General features: G+C 46.8%; 1 protein-coding gene across 1 annotated transcript; it reads left to right on the top strand.

Annotated features, from left to right (window-relative positions):
* Positions 1–2,980: 2,980 nt before the first annotated feature.
* On the top strand, positions 2,981–17,690 carry LOC132356267 (ester hydrolase C11orf54 homolog). The gene is given in 6 exon segments (XM_059909183.1): positions 2,981–3,087; positions 3,384–3,581; positions 4,650–4,750; positions 12,592–12,686; positions 16,741–17,491; positions 17,494–17,690. Coding segments are annotated over 6 exon segments (1,449 nt in total).
* Positions 17,691–18,046: the final 356 nt, after the last annotated feature.

The raw sequence follows: 18,046 nt of genomic DNA on the forward strand, positions 1-18,046 counted from the left end.
ACAAAATACTAGCAAACAGAATCCAGCAGCACATTAAAAGGAACATACACCATGATCAAGTGGGGTTTATCGAAGGAATGCAAGGATTCTTCAATATACGCAAATCAATCAATGCGGTACACCATATTAACAAACTGAAGGATAAAAACCATATGATAATCTCAATAGATGCAGAAAAATCTTTCAACAAAATATAACACCCATTTATGATAAAAACTCTCCAGAAAGTAGGCATAGAGGGAACTTACCTCAACATAATAAAGGCCATATATGACAAACTCACAGCCAACATTGTTCTCAATGGTGAAAAACTGATACCATTTCTACTAAGATCAGGAACAAGACAAGGTTGCCCAGTCTCACCACTATTATTCAACATAGTTCTGGAAGTGCTAGCCACAGCAATCAGAGATGAAAAAGAAATAAAAGGGATCCAAATCAGAAAAGAAGTAAAACTGTCACTGTTTGCAGCTGACATGATGCTCTACATAAAGAATCCTAAAGATGCTACCAGAAAACTACTTGAGCTAATCAATGAATCTGGTAAAGTAGCAGGATACAAAATTAACGCACAGAAATCTCTTGCATTCCTATACACTAATGATGAAAAATCTGAAAGAGAAATTAAGGAAACACTCCCATTTACCACTGCAACAAAATGAACAAAATACCCAGGAGTAAACCTACCTAAGGAGACAAAAGACCTGCATGCAGAAAACTATAAGACACTGTGAAAGAGATTAAAGATACAAACAGATGGAGAGATATACTGTGTTCTTGGATTGGAAGAATCAACATTATGAAAATGACTATACTACCCAAAGCAGTCTACAGATTCAATGCAATCCCTATCAAACTATCAATAGCATTTTTCACAGAACTAGAACAAAAAATTTCACAATTTGTATGGAAACACAAAGGACCCCGCATAGCCAAAGCAGTCTTGAGAAAGAAAAACGGAGCTGGAGGAATCAGGCTCCTTGACTTCAGACTATACTACAAAGCTATAGTAATCAAGATAGTATGGTACTGACACAAAAACAGAAATATACATCAATGGAACAGGATAGAAAGCCCAGAGATAAACCCACACACACATGGTCACCTTACCTTTGATAAAGGAGGCAAGAATATACAGTGGAGAAAAGACAGCCTCTTCAATAAGTGGTGCTGGGAAAACTGGACAGCTACATGTAAAAGAATGAAATTAGAACACTCCCTAACACCGTATACAAAAATAAACTCAAAATGGATTAAAGACCTAAACGTAAGGCCAGACACTCTAAAACTCTTAGAGGAAAACATAGGCAGAACACTCTATGACATAAATCACAGCAAGATTCTTTTTGACCCACCTCCTAGAGAAATGGAAATAAAAACAAAAATAAACAAATGGGACCTAATGAAACTTAAAAGCTTTTGCACAGCAAAGGAAACCATAAACAAGACGAAAAGACAACCCTCAGAACGGGAGAAAATATTCGCAAACGAAACAACTGACAAAGGATTAATCTCCAAAATATACAAACAGCTCATGCAGCTCAATATCAAAAAAACAAACAACCAAATCCAAAAATGGGCAGAAGGCCTAAATAGACATTTCTCCAAAGAAGATATACAGATTGCCAACAGACACATGAAAGAATGCTCAACATCACTAATCATTAGAGAAATGCAAGTCAAAACTACAATGAGGTATCACCTCACACCGGTCAGAATGGCCATCATCAAAAAATCTACAAACAATAAATGCTGGAGAGGGTGTGGAGAAAAGGGAACCCTCTTGCACTGCTGGTGGGAATGTAAATTGATCCAGCCACTATGGAGAACAGTATGGAGGTTCCTTAAAAAACTAAAAATAGAACTACCATACAACCCAGCAATCCCACTACTGGGCATACACCCTGAGAAAACCATAATTCAAATAGAGTCATGTGGGCTTCCCTGGTGGCACAGTGGTTAAGAATCTGCCTGCCAATGCAGGAGACACAGGTTCAAGCCCTGGTCCGGGAAGATCCCACATGCCGTTGAGCAACTAAGCCCATGCGCCACAGCTACTGAGACTGTGCTCTAGAGCCCGCAAGCCACAACTACTGAGCCCGCGTGCCACAACTACTGAAGCCCGTGTGCCTATAGCCCGTGCTTCACAACAAGAGAAGCCCCCGCAATAAGAAGCTCGCCCACCACAACAAAGAGTAGCCCCCGCTCACCACAACTAGAGAAAGCCCGCACACAGCAACAAAGACCCAACGCAGCCAAAAATAAAAATAAATAAATTTATTAAAAAAAAAAAAAAAAGAGTCATGTACCACAATGTTCATTGCAGCACTATTTGCAATAGCCAGGACATGGAAGCAACCTAAGTGTCCATCGACAGATGAATGGATAAAGAAGATAAGGCACATGTATACAATAGAATATTACTCAGCCATAAAAAGAAATGAAAATGAGTTATTTGTAGTGAGGTGGATGGACCTAGAGTCTGTCATACAGAATGAAGTCAGAAAGAGAAAAACAAATACCATATGCTAACACATATATATGGAATCTAAAAAAAAAAAAAATGGTTCTGACGAACCTAAGGGCAGGATAGGAATAAAGACACAGACGTAGAGAACGGACTTGAGGGCACACGGGGAGGGGGAAGGGTAAGCTGGGATGAAGTGAGAGAGTGGCATGGACATATATACACTACCGAATGTAAAATAGCTAGCTAGTGGGAAGCAGCCGCATAGGACAGGGAGATCAGCTCGGTGCTCTGTGACCACTTGGAGGGGTGGGATAGGGAGGGTGGGAGGGAGATGCAAGAAGGAGGGGTTATGGGGATATATGTATATGTATAGGTGATTCACTTTGTTATACAGCAGCAACTAACACAACAATGTAAAGCAATTATACTCCAATAAAGATGATAAAAAAAAGTATGCATTTGAAGACGAGGTCCGTCTGCAGGTGTTGGCTCAACCCTGCCTGAAACAGGATGGACCAGAGCAAAGACATGAACATCTCCTGGGAACAGGAGGTGGGTGGTGGTGACCAGCTGTGCACAGCCTGCTGGGCGTGGAGGTTCACCATCCCACAAGAAGGGTAAGGCAGGTACCCCTACACTTTAGGAAACAGGCTTACAGAGGGGAAGTAAGTTAACAGGACCCAACAGCTCATAAGGAACAAAGCCAAGAACCAAACCTGGGTCCACCTGGGTCCACAGTCTCTGACACTGAAAGCAGGTCCTGCTTCATTGGCCCTCGCCGTGCTGTGGCCTGAGTGTGGCTGCTTCAGCACCGCTGTTTGCTGAGAAGGATTTCTGCATCTGATTAAAAAGTACTTTTCCTGTCAAAGGTTTTGGGAAATCTTTTCACTTTTATTTTATTTTATTTTTGCAGCTTCTGCGGGGTCATGTCAACAGCCCCTGACAGCTACACAGAAGCCTACATTTCCGTCTTCGCCAGCTCTCCCATCCTAAACTCACGCTCAGAAGAAGATACTGGGCCTTCTGGTGACCTAATGCGGTTGAGCTGTGGAGCCCTCCTCCCTGATTTTACTGCAAGGCAGACAGCAAGACTAGTCAGTAATTACCTCAGGTAATTGCACAACATCTGCGTGTGCCTTGCAGACCTGGTCCGGAGCCATGCAGATACGTGCAGAATGAAGTCTTTACCTGATGGGATCTGCTGCTGCCTGCACGGTTCCTGCCACCCCAAAGGGGACGATTGGAAGACAACTGAATGGGCCAAGCCAGGGTTTTCTTTGGTAATCACACAGGGACCCAGGCCTCAGAGAGTTAGAGCCTAAAGATCTTAAAAGACCTTGACATTTGCATATCAAACACTGTTTACGTGTTTGAAACATTTGGAATAAATCTACAGACAAAGCACCACATTTCATTGTGTTTCTAGAGGCAAACGTGGATATGAACCATGACGGTTTAAAACTAAAAGTCCCCTGATAAAAACCAAGAGAGGAGGAGGGGTGGTGGGAGGGGAGAGACAGCTGGAGAAAAGCCTGTGGTCCTTCACGAAGCCTTTGCGCTGCTGGAACTTTTTAACCAGATGCATGTACCATTGTGGCCATTTTAAGTACTTTATTAAAGATGAGAAACAAATCATTTATATCCACCCAGCATCCCATGGCAAGGGACCGAAGGCAACCTGGGCCTCCGGAGTCTGGGGACCGTATGTCAAGACATCCCCTGATGTGAAGTGCTTCGTGTTTCTTGAAGATGGTTGCTATACAACACCCATGATGCTTTCTCTTATGCCTTTCATTTCATTTTGAAGTCACCAGTTCTTAACTGCCTGTTTCAGAACGTTTTAAGGAATGAGCACAAACATTCAACAAGAGAAGCGCTCTGAAGGCAATCAGCTCTCATAGTCCCAGCTGGCAGGAGCCAAACTCAAAGACCCCTTGCCTCCCTGTAACCAGCGCCCACCAGGAACTGGGAGGCAGTAGGCTTAGCACACTCAGCGCTCTGGGCTTTCTGGCCTTGGAGGAAGAAGCCGCCAGGGTTAATTCCTGCACGGAAGCAAGGAGATGCAGGCAGGCCCAGGCTGACCCCTCGCCAAAGGTCAGGCAGCCCCTGGCTCCTCCTGCCTCTTTGTCAGAAAGAATATCTTTTTGTGACTTGATGTGATTTTAAATCTGTTCTGTAGAAGGTTTTTCCTGGAAGAGCGTACTCTGAAGCAAAAATTGTCAGCGGTCTCTGCAGGAGCCATCAGAACATGGAGTTCCAGTAACAGTTCTTGGCTGCATTGTGAGTGTCAGACTCCCTCCTGGGGTTAGAGCGGGCTTGGCGGCAGATGTAGGGCCCAAGGCCAGGCTGGCTGTGACCCGCATCGCGGGCAAGTGCTCTCAGCGGGCCCACGCGGACCCTGGCCGGACACTGGAACCACTGCTTTTCTGGGTAACTTTCCTTTTTTCCTACCGGTAAGTCCCAAGGAGACCACTGGGGCTGTTTGAACCCCACATATTGTTTCTCCGAGGATTATTCCAACCCCAGAATGAAAACTCCCCACGTTCCCAAGGAAAGCTTTTCAGGTACCAGGTGGACGGCACCTTCCTTCCTACCAGCACAGGAAGATGAGCTAAGAGGTTGCTGCAATAATCCGACAGCCTGAACCCTGTTGGTGATGAGTGGCAGATAAAGTCTGGATGTATTTTGAAGACAGAATTTGCTGACAGATCTCTGTGTCTCTTCCTCTTCTTATAAGGGCACCAGTTCTATGGGATCAGGGCTCCACCTTTACAACCTCATTTAACCTTAATTCGCCGTAGGGCCCTCTCTCTAATACAGTCACATGGGGGCTTAGGGCTTCAACATATGAATTTGGGGGACACAATTCAGTCCCGAGCAGCAACCAAAAGCATGAAGTTGTCATTTACTGAAATAAAAAGCCATACGAGCAGCAAGTTTTGGGGGAAAGAGCAAGAGTTGGAGGCTTGATTCTGAGATTACGCCCTTTCTATTTTTAAAATGTTAACATGTCCTTTGTTTTGTGAAATGAAGGTGATTCTAAATAATAAAGTTTTTTTTTTCCTTTTAACATCCTTCTTGGACAAAATGAAGTTGGTATTCCTATGTTAAAAAAAAAAAGAGTTGGAGGCTTTAGATGCCTGTTCACCTGGGGTGTTGGACATAAACTTGGAGTTAAGGGAGCTGGTCTGGGCCGGAGATCTGAATGTGGGAGACCTCACCCTACCAGTGGCCAGGAGACTAATGAGATCACCAGAAGTGAAGAGGACCCATGATACCCCGAGCATGGCAATGGGCAGAGTTTGGGGGTGAGGAAGAACGGCACAGGAGACTCCAAAGCAGCAGTCAGGAGCAGAGGAGAAAAACCAAGGGAGTGTGGTGTCCCCCAAGCCAACTGAAAACAATCGTGTAATGAGGAGGAATTGGTCAAATGTGACAAGAGCCGCAAATCGGTCAAGAAAGAGGAAGACTAAGAATTGCGGGTTGATGTAGCCCCACGAAGGTCACTCGGGACCCTGATATTGGTAGCCTTCGTGGAGTGAAGCCTGATGGAGCAAGTGCAAGAGAGAACAAGAGAAAGCACAGGAGGATGGTGTAAGAGGCAGCCTGGAGTCCTGCTGTGGACGGAGGAGAGACGGCGGGACCTTCCCTGGAGTCAGGAGTGGACGGAGGAGAGAGGGTTCAGTAACTGAAGGGGCGTGTGGGTCAAAGAGGGATTCTTTTCTGGGGGACGTCATTAATGTTGCATTTGTATGTTGAGGAGAGGGAGGAAGGATGACAATAACCTACAGTTTTTCCTCTCTCACTAGGTGATTACTGATTCAACCTTCTCTTCCTGATTGAACATCAGAAGCTGTGTCAGCCTCACCTCCCATGGCTGGGCTTGCTCAAAACCGAACTTTGCCTCTTAGGCTCCATCTGGTTCACCTCGCCCCCCCGCCCCGTTCCTCCACTCCTTCTGCACGATGCTGACCTTCACGAGCGCTAAGGGCCAGACTCTACGGCTACTCACTGAGTTAATCCTCAGAACAACCCTGTGAGAATGATGAAGGATGCCCTTAAGTTACAGGTGGGGAAGCTGAGAACAGAGTTGAGGTCTTTGTCTAAGTTTTGGAAGGAGGAGTGGGGACTCGGCCCAAGAAGGCAATTTCTGAACCTCATGGTTTTAGTCTTTACTGACTCAGGGAGAAGAAACAGCGTTATTGTTCAGACCCTCCTCTCTCCAAATGCTATTGGCTTCCAGCCCCTGCTGAACCCATATCAGAGCATCTTACTGCCTCCCAACAGTATCTGGACATGAGTGTTACGTGCCTCCATGACCACTGTCCATTCGGACATGGCCTTGTTGCTTATGCTACTTTGGGAAAGAAGCGTGAATCACACCCATCCAAATCATTTCCATTGTACACTCTTCATTGGGTTGTGTGAATGAGTAAAACAGAATTGAGTTTTCCCTTGTGATCCAGTAACATTTACATCTTGCTTCTGATACAAAATATAGAGTTATTAAAATTTCACTACATGCCAGAAAATGTTTTCTTTTAAGGGTCAGTCTTTCATTCAGGAAAAAACATTGTCAAACACGACAGAGGCAACTTGAATGGAGCTTCCCTGCCAGGCACAAACCCTGCCCCGACCCCGCCTGACTGCACAGCCTCCAGGGGCCCTTTCCTTCCCACCAAGTGCACTTGCTCGGAAGCGGCCACCGAAGGCTAGGGCTCGGCTGCAGCGTCATCAGTCAGCATATAGGAAAGAAGGATTCAGGAGATGACGCTGCAAGTGTCACTGTCTTTGACTTGAGTCCTTTTCCTCTGCCATTACTCCCACCTTTTATTCTTTGTGGTTTGCAATGTTGGTCTCTTTCTTGCTCAGGTGTCCCCATGATTTGACAGATGAGGACTCTGAGGCCCAGGCAGGCTCTGTCACTTGCTCAGTCATAGATCCAGCCAATGGTAGACTTTGCCTAGATCCAGGCTCGTGTCTTCAGAGCTTGATCTGATGTCCCAAACCCAAATAAACTCGATGGAGCTGGCCGACGGACTCTGGGGGAGCTTAGAGGTTGTGCGTGTGGCTGGAGTCCTGTCCAGCTCACTGAGGGGGACTCTGTGTCATATATGTATGGTTTGATATGTTCATTTATACATGGGAGAGCGAGAGAGAACCATCTAGCGAGTGTCTATCACATGACATTATCTCAAGTGCTTTGCCCGTATTTTCTCGATTTTTACCCAAGCTCATCTCCATCTTGCACAGGAGAAGCTGAAGCTCAGAGGTTAAGTAATATGGTCAAGATCACACATTAATGAGTGGAGAAGCTGAGAATGGGAGCTGGGTTCCTCTCATTCCAAGCCTGTGTTGCTTCCGTATGTGACGCTGGCCCCCGAAATCCAAATTCACAGAGGACTGGCTGTGGCACTGCAGAGTGTTAACGCATTCTCTCCTGTGTATCATGAGCATACTTGTTTCAACCAGTCAGCACTGTTTCTCCCCAGTGGGAAAACACACTACGAAATGCAAAGGAAGGTAAGAACGCTACTTAACTGGATATAAAGACAGAACAAAGGAGACCGGATATCCTTAAAGTATCCCCTTTTCAGGTCCTTATGGCCGTGGCTGTCCGGCTGCAGCCGGAGGACAGAGTCAGCCTGCTGGTGCAGCCGCTTCTGACATATCCCTGGAGTTGCCCAGCAAACCGTATCCTGACTTCTCCTTGTGACCACATTTTCTCAGTTGTGATTCACTCTCCCTCACCCAGTTACAGCTGAAACATGTCACAACTCATGGCTTGTTTGGCATGGGGTACATTTTATGTTGCCTGCTTCTTATGGAATCTGGGGAGCCTCCTCGCCCCTCTCCAGACAACAGCCAGGAAGCACTGTCTCTGGGAAATGGTGAGCTTTTAAAATCTCATCTACAGTAAGTGCATCAAGTAAATCTCACTGACTTTAGACCTTGCTTGGCTGGCTCCCAGAGCCAAGGGGAATTCTAATTCCCTTCGTTTTGTAGTAGCCACTGTTTATCACTAAAAGCCATTGGTTTTGCTTTCTTGGTTCACTTTTAATGATAGCATGTGCTCATATTAAATCTAACAGTATAAAAGGGCATTTTGTGAAAAGAAACTCTCCTGCCCCCTGACCTCCTGACCTCTGATCCTCAGTTGACTCTACCCAGAGGCAATGGGTCTTTCCCACTGTTGGTACATATTTACATGTAGTTTTTTAAATTAAAAGTAACAGTGTGTGTTTCAAAGAATTGTCATGTGTGTCTAGATTCCATAGACATTTAATAAATGTTAACTGCATTTCAGATCTAAGCCCTGGCTCTGCCTCTGCCACCCAGCTCCTGACTTGGCCTCTGTTAACCTGGACAGCAGGCAGAGCTCAGATCCGTTCGGCTCCCCGACGGTAGATAAATCTAGCAAAGGACTTAGTACAGGAAGACGTTGAATTCATGGACAAAACTGTGATTTTGGATTAAGTTAGGATATTAGGATCTAGAGCTGCTTTGTTCATACAAGAACTCCTGGCACACGTGGCTACTTATATTTAAATTCCTAAAAATTTAATAAAATTAAGCGTTCGGTTCCTCAGTTACATTAGCCTCATTTCAGGTGCTCACTAGCCACATGTGGCTATGGCCGCCACCTTGGACGGACCAGATCTACAGCACTTCCCTCACTGCAGAAGGTTCTATTAGACAGACTGTTCTAGAGGGCCCTGCAGCTTTTTCTTTACCACTGTCCCCCGAGGAGATGGCTCAGGACCCATCCTGAGCTGCTAATGGCTTCTGATTCTCTACACCTGTTTCACCTCCAGCTGCCAAGCCACCCTTTCCTCTGCCTAGAACATTCCACCCACTCCGACCCCACACTCTTTGCCTAACTAACTCCAGTTAAGGTCCCAACTTAGGAGTTATTTCATTCAAGAAAGCATCCCTAACCCCCAAAGTCTAGATTACAGCTGCTCTTCTGGCTGCCCTGTACTTTGCCCCTATCGCAGTATCATACCACTATGTATTATTCTTATCTGCTTGTTTGTCAGTATCTCTCATTTATCCATCCACTCATTCATTAATTGAACACTCAGTTATTAAGCTCCAGGCACTGTGTTAGGCATGGGGATTCTCTGACGACAGACATAGCCCTTGTCACACAGCAAGTGCACTGTGTGAGGCCGGAGCCTCGGTCTTGCCCACAGCTTATTCTAATCTAGGTGCCTAGCACATAGCAGGTGCTCAGTCCATTGCTGTTCATGGGATGAATGGAAAGTTCTTCAGGAATGGGCCCTTATGACTCTTCCATCTGGGTTTGGACTGGGACACAGACAATGGGCAGTAAAATGAAGCCATCAAGACCTATGCTTACCATAGTGAGTTGAATAGTGGTCCCCCAAAATTCGTGTCCACCCAGAACCTCAGAATGTGACCTTATTTGGAAACAGAGTCTTTACAGATGCAATTAGTTAAGAAGATGGACCCCAAATTCAATGTCCTTATAAAAAGAGGAGAAGATGCACAGAGAAGGCCATATGAAGATGGAGGCAGAGACTGGAGTGATGCAGCTGCAGGCCAAGGAACACCAAGGATTTCCTAGAGCCCCCAGAACTGGAATAGGCAAGGAAGGATCCTCCCCAAGAGCCCTGCGGGAGCATGGTCTTGCTGGCACCTTGATTTTGGACTTCTAGACTGCAGAATTGTGAGAGAACAAATTTCTGTGGTTTTAAGCCACCAAGACTGCGGTAATTTTCTTAATGGCAGCCCCAGGAAACTAATACAGCCACCAAATGTTTTCATGATTGCACCCATACTGTGGAATGGTATGCCCTGGTTGAAAAGAATGAGATAGATCAAATATACTGCTAGGAACACCCTCCTGATGCAGTGTTTTTGTTTTGAGTATGTAAGCTACAGCCCTATGTACAAAAGAAAAAGAAAAAAAAAATACCATGTGTATGTTTAATGTGGATTGTGTGTGCACTCACACTTAAAGGACAGGAAAACCTCCAGAAAGGTGCACCAAACCTTTCAACAGTGCTAACAACAGTGTCCCATGTGGACAGTGGGAGTGGAGGGCAAGAAGTATAAAGAAGGATTTCACTTTTTACTCCATACACAACAGCATTATTTTGATTTTTTTAAGCAATAATCTTGTATTTCTTTTGTGATTTTTTTAAACCATAAAACCACTGAAAAGCATTTTGATTCGTGGAAGGTCACAGTTCATCTCACCTGTAAGGCAGCTCATTCCTAAGGGGCCTGTGTCTGTCTCATCTACTCTAATGGCCAGGAGCCTGGTCTGGGAAAAACGCTTGGAGCCCCTGATGGGGCACATTTCTCCGTTTGTTTGAACCAGTTAGCTTTTCCCTGGGTGTAGGGGAGGAACAGGACAAACACAAGAAGGCTAGAGCACATCACCCTTCCTGCAATCGCTCCACAAGGAAACGCCTCCAGATCAGACTCGCAGCTTTGCCTATAGGGACCTGAGCCAACAGGGGAGGGTGATCCCGCCCACCCAGGCCCCGCCCCTCCCAATCCAGGCTCCACCCAGGGCCCACCCTTCCCAGTTCAGGCCCCACCCCTTCCTAGGCCCCACCCAACCCGGGTGGGGACTTCAGGTCCCGCCTACCCTGCCCCACCTCAGGCTCCGCCCAAGTTGAGGCCCCGCCACTCCGAGTTCAGGCCCTACCCAGGACACACCCTTTCCAGCCCAGGCTCCACCTCTCCCCAGGCCCTGCGCCTTCCAGGCTCCTCCTTATCCTGCCGCGGCCCCGCCCCCCAGGTCCAGGCCTGTCTGGAGATGGAAGCTCCTGGATCAGCCAACCTGTGGCCTGGTGGACACTGGGAAGCAGGACAGGGACTTCCGCCCTCTGGAAAGTGAGCCGGGCAGGCCTGCGACGGGCTGAGGGCTGGACCCACGGCCTGCGCTAATGCTTTAGCGACTTCAGAACAGAGGCCGTGCCCGTGCGCCCTGGTGAGACCCACCTAATGAAGGCCCAGTGGCGGTCCCTGCCAGGCCTCCCAGCTTCAAGCAGGGAGAAGAAGCAGAAAGACGTTGCATTGTAGCAGAAGTTACACTTGTGGACAAGCCTACACTTCGGAAACCGCAGACGTGCGCAGTACAAACAGGGTGTCCCCTCTTGCACTGTGTGCACTTCCAGACCCTGCACTTCCTGACTGCAGTGGGGAGAAAAGAAGGTGACGGTCTGTGCACTACGGTCACAGACGCTGCGGGACCTGTTTTCCTCACTCACGGCCTCCGAGGCCTCGTGTCTGAGTAGCCGCAGGCTTCAGGGCCCAAGGCTGTTCCCTTCCTCATCTGTGTGGGAGTGGATCGTGTGTCTGGTAGGAAAGCTGCCAGCCCCGAATGCTCCCGAGGAAGGCTGAAGGCGCGTTGGTCCAGACTAATGGTCGGCATTCATTCGCATTAACTTCCGGGTGGATAGATCAGAAAGATCTGGGAAAATCCTTCAAACAAAAACTGCCGTGCTCATCTTTGTCACCAGGTGCCCAGAGCTTTTGCTCTTTGTCTGGTAGGTGACTGCTGTTCTAAGGCATTCCTTCTCTGAACTGAGCCTCAGCGGAGGGCCGGTCAGCTCTCCTTAGGGAACACAGGCAGGTTGGCCCGGGGACCACGACGCAGCCTCCCGCCCCATCCTAACCGAGGCAGACGCTGACGTTCCATTCTGAAGGGCATTAAAGGAAAACCGCACTGTGAATGTCAGACATGCCGTCAACAAGCCATTGCTCTAATATGCATTCTCAGGCTTCCAGCTTTAACTCATTCGCTAATGCATTTCCATGCTATTTCTCACCATTTAGGATTTCACTAACCAAGTGAACAATCACGACTTGCCTCCCCCAGGTGGGAGTCATCACAAACTTCAATAACTGTCCCTCCAGCCCATTAACCTCCTGGTGGACCACGCCACCAGAAGGAAGATATTTGGGGGCAAGCTGGCCTTCCTCAGACCCTTCCAACTGCACAAGACTACATGGGTGGTCTACTCACGAGGTCAGCCCTGCCTGCAAACCTGGAAAAGCACATACATCAGAATAAATTACTCATGTTAGAAACATGTTTTAATTTACCATCACACTCAAATTGTTTTTCATGATAATTAAAGGTGCTAAAAACGAAAAGAAAAACAGGCACTGCATGAATCCATCTATAAGACAGCAGACTCAGCTCAAAGCAGGCTGGGCCCTGGTCCTTCTCCAGGTAAGACGTGACTGAGCCATAGGCCAGTGCAGGGAGGATGGCCTACAGCCCCACAGGCCTCCACCAGAGCGACCATGTGATGCTGCTCCGTTAGGCAGATTGAGGCATCACACTGATGCCTCCAACAGGTATTTATCAAGCGCCTCCTGTAGGCTGGGTACCATTCTAGAGTTGGGGATGCATCAGTGAACAGAACAAAGAAAGATCCCTGCCTTCCAGAATGTACATTCCAGTTTAGAGAGAAAACAGACAATAACCGTAATAAATAGGCAAGTTCTACCGTTTGCTAAAGGTGATAGATAAGGGCTACGGAAAGAGGAGGAGGAGAGTGGCATGGGGAGATCAGCACTGTCTGGGGGAATGCGTTTGTGACAGGACGGTTTCCCATCCTAAATGGGAGTATTCGCACCAGGCTTCAATAAGAAGGTGAGATTTAGGCCGATACTTGAAGGAGGTGAAGGAACCAGCCAAGTGACTATCCAGGAAGGGAGAGCAAAGGCCTGGAGGCAGGGTGGAGAGGGCAGCGTGGCTGGGGCAGGGTGTGGAGCTGGGGCCGAGGAGTGTGGGCCTGGCTGACCATCGTGGGGACTTTAGCTCTGCCTCTGAGTGAGGTGGGCCATGGCAGGGCTGGGACAGGACAGTGACAAGATCTGACTCATGCTCTAAAAGAGACACTCTGCCTGCTGGGCAGAAAACAGACTGAAAGAGGACCAGGGCAGGGGCAGGAGGCCCAGACAGGAGGACAGTGCCCGAATACGGGGCCTCACTCCAGGATGGCAGGGGAAGCTGTGAGCCCTGGGAAGATTCTGGATATATTCCACAGGTTGAATCAAAAGCACTGTCTGGTGGATTGGGATGTAGAATGTGAGAGGAATCAAAAATGATTCTGAAAGTTTGGCCTCAGCAAGTAGAAGTATGCGGTTGCATCCATTTAGGCTAGAAATTATTCATGCAGCATTGTCTATATTCTGTAATAAACAAAGGATGCAGTTCTCCTAAAGATACTTATAACCCGAATCTGCCTGAATCATCATAAAATAGTATATAAAGTATGAACCAATATCACTGATGTGTAGCAAACTGCCAGGACTTTAGAAAAATCGAAATCTGGAGACTATGCCTGACTCTTGAAAGTGTATACTAAGAATATGTGGTGCATAATTTTTTATGAAGTAAATTTCCAGAAATTTCCTTGCACCCAAACCTAGTTATGGAAGCTACTAAAGGAACGGGAAATAAAACGTTAAGAACATTCTCCAGGGTTTAAAGCTACACATAAACAGTGACAACTATCTGCATCTTTTGACCTGATTTTTATAATGTATCCCATTTCCCAAGTGAAAATAGACATTTGCTTTTTATGACAACTGCAGAAAATAAAGTAGATCCCAGATTGCCCCTTTTGTAATTGTCTGTGTCAGTGTGAATACAGAAGGACAGTCATTTTCTATCATGTATATTATATTCTGGGGAATGACAATTCCTTTTTGTTGCTTAGATCTAACTACCCATGGTAAAAATACTGAAATAAGTTAAAAAGTATATAGCCAGATATAGTCAATTTAAAGAGGAAATAAAGTTTTTTCTGAAATATGTTATTCTACCCTAAAGATTTTTTAATTCTGTCTTTCAGAGTGAAATATAAAATAATACAACAGTCAGTCCCTGAATTGATAAAGTGAACTTTGATGTACTTATGCAGCGTTAGTTGTGACTCCCTAAAATACAAATAAACTGCCAAATTACAGTAGCATGTGGGTTTATGTGTTGGTTATCTACAGCTGATATGATTGCCAAAATTATTAATCTGCCACACTGTTTCACGTATGGACTGGAAAATTGTATTCAGTACAGTTATACATAGTGCATGTGAATGTCATTCACAACACACATATAATGTGCATTTTTATGTTTTTAACTTTAGTTCATTCTTTAAGCACTCAGTGTACCTGTTGGGCTAGATTTCTGGAGACAGATACGCAAACCCCACTAATTACATCCTAACTCTTTCTGGCTGGTCTCATCAGCCTTTGGAGCTGTTTCTCTGCCCTTGGCCATTTCCTCAATGGGTTGTCCCTCTCCTGAGAGGGGCCCTGAGCCATCCTGCCACGAGGCATCAAAGCCACAAGCAGACAGCACATCAGCCCCTCAGGGGGGAGTGAACAGGTGGGCCGGCGCTGAGCAGGGTGAGGCCAGAGGTAGGAGTCGAGGAAGAAGCTCTGCTTGCTTCAGCAGAAGGCCTTCTGAACCTCTTTGAATTGTGTTTCTGTGACACATAATGTTTCTCTCAGTTTTTGTCTCATATTTATTTTCTTTAAAACCAAGTTTGCTCTCTGTTCTTCAATTTCCATGGTGTTGCTTTAAAATAAACATCAACCTGTTAGGATGCAGGCAGCCCCACGTAAGCCGACCCTAGTTTCTCTGAACACAACTCAGTTCTAGGAATTCGACCGAGAGGCAGCTCCGCAGGCTGGCAGGGGAGTGAGCTCTGGAAGAAATGGACCCAGATTTCAGTCTGGGCCTTGCTGCTCATGAGCTCATTGCTAACCTGGCCAGCTGCTCACGCTGCTGCCCCGGAACTTCTAGCCTTGCTCGGCCCAGTGGGAAAGCCAGCCCGAAGCTGCCTGCCCTTCCTTCTCTTTGACCGTGACCCCGGGCCCCGCAGAGCCCTGTTTGCCTGGCCCAAGCAATGCCACTGCCGCCCAGGCCTGGGCCACCAGCCTTTTTCCAAACAGCACCTCCACCAGCCGCTGACAGACTGAAACTTCACAGAGGAGCTACATAGCGATCGCTTCGTGCCAGAGGAAGGGCCCGTCTCCGTTCCTACCTCTAGTGCAATGTGGAGGCTAGAACAGTCATCTTTTGTATTAATTCACACGTTTAGTCACTAACCCAGGAATCAGAAAGTGCTCTAAAAGCCGCAAAGCGTTACCCAAATACAAAGTGGTATTTTGATTGCTGTGGCCGGTCTGTTGGAATCAGACTGTTGTTGGATTTCACAATCTCTTTCCCTCTGAAAGTGTGTGCTTGTAACGAGTACAAGGTGTGAGCTTAGTTTAAAGTGCAGGGACTTAAAATCATTTTATTTTTGGAATTTCACGATCGCCCTTGGAATAAAGACACCTGGGGGTGTCCTAAAACCGGGGCTGGGAATCATTGACTTAACCACTTGGAAAGTCGCATAAACAGGGTGGACTTGAAAATCTAGTTTGGATTTTTTTCACAGCTCTCTATCTGTAAGCTGGCCACCGTTGTCACTCTTGTGTTGTTTTTTGCTTTGGGGTCTGGGAAGTAGGGGTGGGTAGGAGTAAAGGGGGAGAGGACGCAGGGGGTTCAATACACATAATTCTCCCCTTTAGTCAGGGTCTCTGGGCAGCTTGACGAGGAGGACCCTGCTGACTCCTTTCCCTCTGAGCATCCAGAGGTGCCCATGGGCTCAATGAGACTATTTTTTTCAAGACTCAGAACTGTGATTGCCCAACTCCCCAGGGCAAAGCCTGACCCCACGGCCCGGCCACGGTGAGTAATCAACCCAGCAGCGTGTGCAGGAAGCACATGTCCGCTCACACTCGGGTCTCCTGTTAGTGTGCTTCTTCCCAGCTCTTTCTCTCTTGAAAAAAGAAACCACCCATCTTTTTTTAGATTTCACACGTGGGTCCCCCGGGCGCTCCCTGGTCAGGCCTCATCCCTGCGTGTTTCTCCTCTTCTCAGCCCCGTCCCGCTCCCAGGGCAGTGTGTGAGGGGCTCCCCGGCCGCATTCCCTAGATGGTGGACGGTGGCGGGCAGTACCTGGGAGCTGGCGTCTCTCTGCCGTGTGTGTCAGTTAATCCAGGCCTGCGACAGGCCCCAGAGGTCTGCATCCGCGTCCCTGGCCTCAAGCGGGACCCGCTCTGCACTGGGTCCCCGCAGGCGGGCAGAGGCCCACTCCCCGCCTCTCCCAGCAGCCTTTTTTCTTCCTTCAGAAAGCGGTTTCGGGGACGTTGGAGCGTGGGGTGGGGCCTAGGCGGGGCAACGTCCAAGCGTGGGGCGGGGCCTCTGCTTAGGACCTGCGCAGAAGGGGAGAGGCAGCACGTGGAAAGGAGGGCCGCTGGAGCCCGAAGTTCCGGAGTTTGGAGTTCAGCAGAAGGGGCTAACGGATAACTTTGCTGATGTCCAGGTGTCTGTAGTTGATTGCCCTAATTGGACTAAGGAGCCATTTACCTTTCCCGTAAAAGGTATCTGTGGGAAAACTAGAATTGCAGAAGTAGGAGGTGTGCCTTACTTATTGCCTCTTATAAATAAAAAAAAAGTTTATGATCTAAATAAAATCGCAGAAGAAATCCAGCTTCCTGGAGCTTTTGTTCTTGGAGCAGGAGCAGGCCCATTTCAGACTCTTGGATTCAATTCTGAGTTTATGCCAGTTGTTCAAACAGAAAGTGAACACAAACCTCCTGTGAATGGAAGTTACTTTGCTCCTGTTAACTCGGCAGAGGGAGAGTGCCTACTAGAGAAATACAGTGAGAAATATCATGATTTGGGGTGTGCATTACTGGCTAATCTTTTTGCCAGTGAAGCCCAACCTGGAAAGGTCATTGAGGTGAAAGCCAAAAGAAGAACTGGAAAACTTAAGTTTGTGACTTGTATGAGACAGACTCTTGAAAAACATTATGGAGATAAGCCTGTAGGAATGGGAGGTGCTTTCGTGATTCAGAAGAGAAAAGTGAAGATTCACATTATGCCGGCAGAATTTTCTTCCTGCCCATTGAACTCTGATGAAGACTTGAATAAATGGTTACGTTTTTATGAGATGAAGCCTCCTTTGGTTTGCCAGTTTTTATCTCCAGAGACCCAGGGTTTGATTTATGGTTGGAGCACACTCATTGTCTCAGTCATCATGAAGAAGGTGGACACTACCATTCTGACACCACCCCAGTTATAGTGGAATATCTTGGATACTTCTTACCTGCAGAGTTTCTCTATTGCATTGATCAACCAACAGAGACCCATTCATTTGGGCGAGATTAAATCAACTGATACTCGTTTGACTGATTAACTCATTAATTGATACTAATATAAAGCCTAATAGAAGTGATCTCACTACTTAAGGCCCATTTTTTTTCGGCCTTTGAAATGAAAGGTATGTCGACACTGTGCTCTGTATTACTTCACAGATCTATCTGAAAGGGATTATTGGGAAAAAAGACACATGATGGAGATGTTCTTCATTCTTTTTATTCTAAAAATCAGTCTTATGTTTATAATTAAATATAAACAGGATTAAGAATCAAGTGATTACTCCTACTAGCTAATAGTAATAATTTACATTTGTATAATAGTATTCAGTTTTTCAAATTAGTCTTACAAACCGCTAAGTGGATGTT

The sequence above is a fragment of the Balaenoptera ricei genome, chromosome 2 (assembly GCF_028023285.1).
Source record: "Balaenoptera ricei isolate mBalRic1 chromosome 2, mBalRic1.hap2, whole genome shotgun sequence".
NCBI classification, from domain to species: domain Eukaryota; kingdom Metazoa; phylum Chordata; class Mammalia; order Artiodactyla; family Balaenopteridae; genus Balaenoptera; species Balaenoptera ricei.